This window comes from Phragmites australis, chromosome 12 (genome assembly GCF_958298935.1).
Source record: "Phragmites australis chromosome 12, lpPhrAust1.1, whole genome shotgun sequence".
NCBI lineage: Eukaryota > Viridiplantae > Streptophyta > Magnoliopsida > Poales > Poaceae > Phragmites > Phragmites australis.
In genome coordinates this window covers 22517239-22527810 of record NC_084932.1, presented here as the reverse complement: position 1 = coordinate 22527810, position 10572 = coordinate 22517239, and the positions used below count along the sequence as shown (strand labels likewise).

Here is a 10572-nt window from a genome sequence, read left to right as displayed (position 1 = left end):
AAATAAATGAATTTAAAACTATATGATCCATGTGCCGCTTTCCTTTTTCCTTTTTTTCGGATCACCATGCGTCAAATTCTCACTTGATCGAATTACACCTGTCCATACTTCATAAAACTATTAGTTCTTTAATTATTTTATCATTATCACGAAAACCCACTTAGGGACCTACATGCACTTTCATATAGTAGCGTATTTTTTATTCTAAAAATTGTTTTATGCTATGTACCAAGTGTATATAGAATTTATTTTCTATGCATACTCAAATAGTACAAATTCATGCTAAACATGCTCAAGTCTAGTTTACCACAATGATATGACCATTTAATCTAACTATGTGTTTGGGGCACCTAACTGCCATAGACCACTTGAGTGATATATGTTGCTACAACTCAATGTAGGCAACATACACAAATGATACTTCTTGCGTATGGGGAAACTCAGAGGTGCCATATGTTATTGTAGTTAACTAAGGTCGCTACATCTCAATGCTTGCAACATGACCAGAACATCCATAAGCTTGCTTGACTTTGACCCACCGAAGGTGAGCAACTTCATATATGGGAATGTAACCATGAAACACACTTGATATCTAGTGTTTTGACTCATACCCACTACTACAGAAATGGCCATATATGCCGGCCCATCACTGCAAGTTCTTAAAGGACCAGCAGTGATGGGGCATCACTGTTCGTTCATAAGTCGTGCGGGAAGAATTAGGCATCATGGCTTATGAACCGGCAATGATAAGGGTCATCACTATCGGCTTGTATTAAAAATCGGCAGTAAAGGTTGGACTGGACCCAAATTTTCAATGAACTCTAGTTTTGGCTCACCCTCATCACGTCCGGCTATATCTCTATCGATCATTTCTTCACGCCGGCCACATAATTTTTCTAAGTCCGAGCAAGCCCCCTCCCAGTCCTCACCTCTCTCTCTCTCTATCCCCCATCGGCCTCCTCCCCCACCAGCCTCCACACATTGCCCCTCCTACCCCAACGGGCTCTTCGTTGGCGTCGCAGGGCTGTTGGCGCTTGGCGTGGATCCGATGAACTATCGCGACGGTAGCATGGAACCGACGATGGGTAGTAACCTATATTAGGGTTTTCTCTAGATTTTCCCTTATCATATCTTGGAACCTAGATGGTTTATGGTTAGGTATTTTGTTGGGTAGATTTCTTAGCCATGCTTTTGGAATACTGGGAAGTGTCATAATCTTGACTAATGAACATATGCAACAATCGTGGTTAATTTGTTAATGGTCTAGCAACATGGAACCTTAGGCCTTGAGCAAAGTGGTTTTGGTGGTTGTCATGGTCATGATGTTGGTTTAATGTTTGCTTAAGTAACTTAAGTAAAGACCGGTTCGTGGGGCGACAACCCAAGAAATATCGTACCAACCACGAAACCTGATATGGATAGGCTTGCCTTATTAATTAGCGGATTCCGGTTTTTGTGCGTGGCAAACAGAAGAGTGGATGTGTGGGGACGGCTTAGGCCAAAACCATTTGGTTAGTGGTATGAGATGTGTAGTGGAAGGGAATGGTGAAAACTTTCTAGAGACTACAAGGCGTAGAAGGGGGCTTCTGGGTAGTGTGAATGCCACTTTGACGGCGGTGAAACCTAGTGGGGATGCACATACTGGATGAAACTTTGTAACAGCTTTGAAGTGACTTTTCGAGTGACATACCACTGTCGTGTGTTAAGTGTCTTGCAAACACGGCAACATAGAATTCACTGACTCGTGGGGAAAGCTTGACAATCTCTGCAGGGTGTAAAAACTGTTATAACAGCCTTGCTCATAGTTATGAGAGACTTGGATCCTCACATGATTAGTGGGTTGTGATTATGGGTTGTGGTTATAGATTTGGTTGTGGTTTTGGTTATAGTACAGGGAGTACTAGACGGTTATGGTATGCAAGGTGGGAGCCTTATATGCTGGGTGTTGGACTGTATGAGTTAAATTCACGTAATAATTGTTTAATGCTTTTTGAGTCCCAAATATGTTTTTATTACTCGCATTTACGCAAATATACCATGCGTTAGCCTATTCTTGATATAAACTTGCATATCATCATCTTTCCCACACTTGCTGAGCGCATTATGTGCTCACACTTGCAATTTTCAAAGATGCTGAAGACTATCAAGACGAGGTTGCGATGTTCTAGGCACGTGTATCCCAATCGATTGCCTGCGGTGTTGTTGGGCACCAGTGCTTCTGTTCCGCTACAGATATCTTCATAGAAGATAATATATGTCAATTGTTGTAAGAGTTTAACATTTATGTAATAAAAGTATAGTTTTTGTTACTTCACTTGTGACGTCCTTATGTGTGTGGAATATCCTGGGCACACATAAGCCATATCTGGTTTTATCCGTTAAAACCGGGTGTGACATAATAGATCTAATCTATTACTACAACATATCATCTATATATGTGGCCGATCTAGATCAAAAATTACGTATGTAGGCTCTGATACCACTGTGGGGAACGGGTAGGCTATGCTAGCACAAATTAAAATTTCTCTACCACGTTCAACTAGGAAACCATGCGAGTAGGGGATAATAGATCGTTGCCACTAGACACGTAGCACAGCGGAATAAGAGTTAGAGTAGACTGATCCAAGTTTGTGTGCGTCCTCGACCAGCTCTAACCACGTGCATTGCGTCCTCGACCAGCTCTGACCACGAGCACCGTGTCCTCGACAAGCTCCAACCACGTAGAGGAAGTAGTCAATCACGTCGATCACCTCATCGACCACGAACAGGAAGCCTCGACCACATCCTCAATCGCGATGAGGAAGTAGTCGAACTTGTCCTAGTGTCCTTGTTGCCAATCAGCACAGCAGCAATCGCAGTAGTGTCTCCACGGTATCCACATGTACATGAATGGAACGTTGTGTGCTGGTGTGCTAGCATCGTGAGCCCGACTAGGGTTTTGCATGGAGTTCGGGAAGAGGTGACAGCTAGGGTTTTAGTGGCGAAATCAACTCTTGAGCCCATCGCTCCTGCATCCTCTTATATAGAGTACGCTAATGAGCTTTTAATCTCATTAAAGACCATCATGACTCTAAACCCTAATGGATCTTTAATCATATTAATTCTCACTTGCAGATCCAATGAGCATACACGACCACCTTTAGGGCATATCACCAACAATAATATATACACATTGTGGAGTAAATAGTGTGAAATAGGGGATATTTAGAGCTTCAACCGACCATTTTCAAAAAAACTAGTTCAGTCGATGTCAAAAAGAACACTGACAAGCCTATCGCTGCCAGATTTCTAAAGCTGGTCTATTCCCACATTAGTTTGCAGCCTACTCTAAATCTATTTTCATGCCCACCCAAAACAATCCAATCTATGCTAACAACACTTGGGTCTCCTGAAAAGAAACATAGGCGCACATATGCACGCACGCACACGCACACGCACACGCACACGCACACAGACAATGGAGTAATTTTTTTCTTGACCGTTGGTTCACACTTTGCTACTAGTTATAAGTTTTGTAGACAAAGACTACCAATCCATTCTGTTGCAGCTGCATTCTGTAAATATGTTCTCATTCAATTCCTACCTAAAGAACTCCATCTACTTTGCATAAATATTTCTTAAACACACTCCAAAGGCACGTTATGACTTTTGATGGACGATTACTAATTGGTTCTGATAACCCTATCTCTATATTCACCCAACATAATGGTATTGCATTCTACAAATCTATTGTCATTCCCACCCAAATCAATCCAAATCAACTTTGAATTATTCTTTTCTAACAACATTCTGGACTATTCTCATTCCCACCAAGAAGCAATCCAATCGACTTTTAATTATTCTTTCCTCAAATAGTATTCATGCAAAACACACAAGCACACACAAACCAATCCAATCAACTTTGAATTATTCTGTCCTAACAACACTCTGGACTATTCTCGGTTGCGATCTAATGAACTATGAATTATTCTGTCCTAACAACACTCTAGACTATTCTCAATCCCAATCTAATCTGCTTTGAATTATTCTGTCCTTGAGTGGTCGAGCAAAAAAAAAAGTGTGGCCACACTCGTGCAAGCACACACTATCATAAAAGATTACCATGATTGTTGCATCATACTCTGGTACGTTAATTTTTTGTACCATGTCCATTCTTCTATTATATAACTACCACATTCTTCAAATATGTTCTCATCCCCACTGAAAGCACTTCAATCAACTATCAATATATGTGTTGAACACACTCTGGAGCCATGTATTCCCATGTTGGTGGATAAATACCAATTGGCTCCCATAAGCATGTCTATTCTGCCATAGAACGTTATTGGGTTCTCCAAATCTATTCCCATCCACCCAAAGGAATCCAGAAAAGTTGAATCATTATTCTGTCTCAACAACACACTGGAGCTGAACTATTCTCATTCCCACCGAAAACAACCCAATGAGCTATGAATTATTCTATCGTAACAATAAGCTTGAGTGTTCTAGCAAAACACTTGCATATGCCTATATATTTATCTATATCTATCTATCTACTATATTTTGACCCACCAAGTTCACTTCCAGGAGCTAGAAATTACACAATATTCACAGAATAAAAAAATATTTTCATTGTTGATTGTGATGGGTTAATATTATAATGGTATAAATTGATTAGTTATTGTTATAACTGTATAAAAAATACAATAGTATTTCTTGCAATAAGCAAGCAAGATGTGCAACAAATACAACTCTCTTTTTAAAAACCAAGTACTAATATCTATTGTGCTCAATTGCATGGGAAATTTGGCTAGTTGAATTATTAAAAAAGGTTAGAAAAACTTCAACATTAATCGTAAGGGCTTGTTTCTACCACATTAATAGGACGAAAGAGATAACACATTTCTTACACTGTTGATTGTGGTGGGTCTAGATTATAATGTTATCGAATAATTTGACAGACACTACTACAGAAGCACACATAGTTGATAGGTCATCTGATACGTCCCAAATACATATCATATTTCCTTGTAATTTATTGCATATTTTGATTAATTATTGCTCAGCTAACCTCAGATTAACTGTCAAGTTCACATGCAAGATTTCTTTATTTTTGTAAACTCCACAGGAAATAGGTGAAATGCGCCAAACCAATGTAACAACTGTTAAGATCTCGTGAAATTGAAGGCAACCGCACCAACCCCGCCACAACAGGGGACTCCAGAAGGTTTCGTGGATTATGTTATAGTTGCCTATTGCGATGTGTACCAAGATATTACCTAACGGAGGCGGGTCTAGCACATCAAAACCTACAAATTTCGCAAAGGGCCCAGGGGTGAATTCCTTATAGAGGTGGCGCAAAACCCTAATCCGAGAGGTTATGAGAAGGACATCGATATATACCAATGGCATCATGCGGCATATGATGAGTCTTCTAGCAGCCACAACGACTCCACCATCATTTTCACGCCATTTCTAGGGTTCTAGGCCACTGCTGCCACCATTCCCACATCATTTCCCATCACATCCACCTATATGACTCCTTTTCTCTTATCATTATATTCCCACCCAAATCAATCCAATCAACTTTGAATAATTCTTTTCTACTAACACTCTGGACTATTCCCATTCCCACCCCAAGCAATCAAATCAACTTTTAATTATTCTTTCCTAAAAAATAGTATTCGTGCAAAACAGACACAAACCAATCCAATCAACTTTGAATTATTCTGTCCTAACAACACTCTGGACTATTCTCGGTTGCGATCTAATGAACTATGAATTATTCTGTCCTAACAACACTCTAGACTATTCTCAATCCCAATCTAATCTGCTTTGAATTATTCTGTCCTTGAGTGGTCGAGCAAAAAAATAAAGTGTGGCCACACTCGTGCAAGCACACACTATCATAAAAGATTACCATGATTGTTGCATCATACTCTGGTACGTTAATTTTTTTGTACCATGTCCATTCTTCTATTATATAACTACCACATTCTTCAAATATGTTCTCATCCCCACTGAAAGCACTTCAATCAACTATCAAGTTCACATGCAAGATTTCTTTATTTTTATAAACTCCACAGGAAATAGGTGAAATGTGCCAAACCAAAGCTACAACTGTTAAGATCTCGTGAAATTGAAGGCAACCGCACCAACCTCGCCTCAACAGGAGACTCCAGAAGGTTTCGTGGACTGTGTTACAGTTGCCTATGGCGATGTGTACCAAGATAGTACCTAATGGAGGCAGTTCTAGCACATCAAAACCTACAAATTTCGCAAAGGGCCCAGTGGTGAATTCCTTCTAAGGTGGCGCAAAACCCTAATCCGAGAGGTTATGAGAAGGACATTGATATACATCAATGGCATCACGCAGCACATGACGGATCTAGCAGCCACCACGACTCCACCATCATTTTCACACCATTTCTAGGGTTCTAGGCCACCGCTGCCACCATTCCCACATCATTTCCCATCACATCCACCCATATGACTCCTTTTCTCTTGTCATTATATTCCCACCCAAATCAATCCAATTAACTTTGAATAATTCTTTTCTAACAATCCAATCAACTTTTAATTATTCTTTCCTAAAAAAATAGTATTCGTGCAAAACACACACAAGCACACACAAACCAATCCAATCAACTTTGAATTATTCTATTATAACAACACTCTGGACTATCCTCATTCCCAATCTAATCAACTATGAATTATTCCGTCCTAACAACACTCTGGACTATTCTCTCCCCGATCTAATCAACTATGAATTATAGTGCCCTAACAACACTCTGGACTATTTTCATTCCCAATAAAATCAACTTTGAATTGTTCTGTTCTTTAGTTGTCATGCAAAAAAAAAAAAAAAAAAAAAATTGGGTGCCCCCACAAGTGCAGCGCATACTATAATAAAAGATTACCATGATTGTTGCGTCATACTCTAGTATGTTAGTTTTTTTTAACCATGTCTACTCTTCTATTATATAACTACCACATTCTTCAAATATGTTCTCATCCCCACTAAAAGCACTGCAATAAACTATGAATACATGTCCTCAACACACTCTGGAGCCATGTATTCCCATGATTTTTGGTGGATGAATACCAATTGGCTCTCATAAGCGTGTATATTCTCCCATATAATGTTATTGCATTCTCCAAATCCATTCTTATTCGCCCAAAGCAGTCCAGTAAACATTGAATAATTATTGTGTGTCAACAACACACTAGAGCTGGACTATTCTCATTCCCACTTAAAAGAACCCAATGAACTATGAATTATTCTATCGCAACAACAAGCTTGAGTGTTCTAGCAAAACACTCATATCTATCTATCTATTTATCTATATCTATCTATCTATATACTATATTTTGACTCGCCACGTTCACTTTTAGGAGCTAGAAGTTACCACGATACTTATAGAATAAAGAACAAAAGATTTACATTATTGATTGTGATGGGTTAATATTATAATGGTATAGATTGATCGATTATTGCTATGTGCAACATTCTTACACCATTGATTGTGGGGGCTCTAGATTATAATGATGCCAAATATTTTGACACACACTACTGAAAACACATATCATTGATGGGTCAACCAATACGTCCCAAATACGTATCAAATTTCCTTACAATTTATTGCACACTTGATTAATTATTGCTCAGCTAACCTCATATTAACTGCCAAGTACACAATATTTGTTTGTTTTTGTTAACTCCATAGTAAACAGGTGAAATACACCAAACTAAGGGTACAACTATCCAGATCCTGTGGAATGGAAGGCAGCCAGACCGAACCCTGGAATGCTTTTCTCTCTTGTTCCTTACTGATGAGTCCTGGCTCCTTGTGTTGTGTAGTATGCGGAATCTCGATCTATTTCTTCCCCATTGGTTTCCTCTTGGCTTTATTCTGTTTTCCTGTCGACTAGTCCAGACGAAGCCCACCTTCTGCTTCACCTGCCTAGTCCGCATCTCTCCTCAACTGACATGCTCTATTTAATTGGAGATCAGACAGTACACCATGCTCGTCCAAAACGGAATTCGCATGCATCCAAATATTTCAAGCAAAAATCAAATACGGACTTCTAAGGTGAATGGCATTTTCACAATTTAATGATTGTTGATTTATATCTTCATTCATGAACTCTTTTTTTTTTTAAAGTAGCGGGGCCACAAAGGGGCCCCACCGGTGCCACCGTGACGGCCTGGGGGCGCCGCACACATGCCCGGATTGGAGCCTGGGCGGGTCTAACTCCTTGCCGGGAGTTGTAACCAGCCGAGCTACGCTCGACTTGCATTCATGAACTCCTTTGTTATGTGAGTTGATCTTAACAGTGGATTTCGTGAAAAGGGTTATTTTAGGGGTCTTTGAATTTGATATTCTCAGAAAGCTCTACACACGATTTCGTGGAGGTTATTAGAGTTGTAGCTTACACTGTTGTGCTGTGTCACCTTAGCTCAGCTTTTTTATTCCAGTGCGATTGTAAACGGAACAATGTAATGGAAGTCAAGAAATCATTCTATAACGCAACCAAACCAATTCCGTGACCATCCACTGCACCAACAATTCCTGCTGTGGATTGGAATTCCTCCTCCCTGACCAAATGGCCCATAGCTGGCAACATTGGTGACAAACTTAAGCGACGTTATAACTTTGTATCTTGGAGTACATGGACCGATTGTTCCGCGAACTTCGGTTATAAACTCTGATGGCCCAAGACGAATCTGCAAAAAAGGAAAAAGGTTATCATCAAGATATTTAGTTGTACTAGAAAATTAACTGAATCAAGAAAAGAAAAAAGATAAGCCTAGATTATCAAAAGAAATAGAGAAATGTACCCATGCATGTGTGCTTTGCGTTGACCATAGATAAGTCAAGAAATAGATTATCAAAAGATAAGTCAAGAAATGCACGACCATAGAAGCCAACGATGCGGTCGTTGCTTTGCGTTGAAGTGTGGAAAGGAGAACCTTCCCCTCGTCCAAAAGGTCCATAGCTACTAGAATTGGTGATTAATGTGAGTGACGTTATAACAATGTCTGGTACCAAACCAATTGTTCCACTAACTTCAGGAGTTCCGAAGAGCCAAGTAGTATCTTTAAGAAAAGAAAAGGCATTTTGATATTAGTAAATATTTATAAAATAATGTAAGTGATCGGCACCACAGGTTTAACACAAAGATACACACGTATGTATGTGCTTGCTTCGTCTTAAGAAGTAATAACTTTTATTGATTGGGATTCACACTGACTTACCGTATGATTGCTCCCGCCATGGCCACCCCATGGACCGGCAATGTGCTGCTTCCCAGTACGGTCAACATATGAAAATGAAAGTGAATCAACGACTGTGCCGCTACAAATTGTTGCGCTTTTTAGACGGCGGGGTGCCGTCTTGGCATCATAAGGCCTCCCTCCGTTTCCTCCCCATGGTCCAATCTTGGCAATCCCAGACTGCATAAAGAAATGATGAAATAAGGAAACTTAGAATTAGAAAACTGAAGGAAAACGACGAAAAAGAATGAAATAGATTTGAGGCCGGAACAGTATGCTAATACCAGTTCTTCTTCTTCTTCCATGGTTTCCAATTCTAGGTTGTCTTGATTTTCTTCCCATTGCATCTCCCTTTCAAAATGCCTGGTCACATCAAGGGTGGGAAGGTTCAGATTCAAGTTCGTTGCCTTCCTCATGGCAGCCTCTGCAGCCTTCACTTCCCAAAGAAAAGCAGAGTGACAGTCGATTGCAACATCCACAGCCTTAAGGGAGGTGAGATTCTCAAAGCCAAGGTCAAAGTCGGCATGAACATATTTCGTGTCCCTGAGACGAAAACTGAAAGAAAGCAGTTGAAGCTTCCGCATGGCTCCTCGTTCAAACACAAGCGCCATTGCATAACTTGTAAGCTTGAACATTGATAGAGACCGGAAAGGTGGCACTGCATGGTCAGTACCTGTACTGCCGGTGATCACCAACTTCTCTCTTACGGCTTCTCTCACGTGCAAATCAAGGGAATAAAGGGAGGGCAAGTCCCGGAGAATATCAAGATCCTCCTGCGATAGTATCCTCACCATGATGGATAAGTCAGAGAGGATGAAAAGTGAGGAAGTGATCCATCTTGGCAGAGTGGAGAATGGCGGCTCTGCCCATTCGCTGAATATACTCTCAGTCTGTCTATGGACACATTTCACCTTTGTTAAATAAATATTTAACAAAGGTGAAATGTGTGGGCAACCTAAACCACGCCTATAGGACATGAGGCTCATCCATTTTAACAGGGTCCTTCCTCCACATATGAGGAGGAGGAGGTGGTGGTCATTTTATTATTTTGGGGGGGGGGGGGGGTGTCAGAATTATACACACAATAATTATTGAAGTTGAGTGGTGCCGAACTACATCTTGTGTCTTCTTGTGCTTCATCATTAGTATTCTTAATTGATTAATATGAACCGACGATAGCACTAACATGGTGTTGTTGCCGTCAGCAACCATGCCTAGGGCCAGCAGTATCTCGCAACGGCGAGATCGTACGCCAACGCATAGGCTGTGCCTTGCCATGGCGAGCGCATGTGCTACAAGGACCGGTCACACCATCA

At 40.4% G+C, this 10572-nt stretch overlaps 1 protein-coding gene across 1 annotated transcript; it reads right to left on the bottom strand.

Annotated features, from left to right (window-relative positions):
* Nucleotides 1–8708: 8708 nt before the first annotated feature.
* On the bottom strand, nt 8709–10155 carry LOC133887177 (uncharacterized). The gene is made up of 3 exons (XM_062327121.1): nt 9541–10155; nt 9239–9436; nt 8709–9079 (listed from the first exon to the last, which is right to left on the bottom strand). The coding sequence occupies exons 1-3, from the start codon at nt 10048–10050 to the stop codon at nt 9011–9013; spliced, it is 777 nt and encodes a 258-aa protein (XP_062183105.1). The 5' UTR covers nt 10051–10155; the 3' UTR covers nt 8709–9010.
* Between the last annotated feature and the right edge of the window lie 417 nt (nt 10156–10572).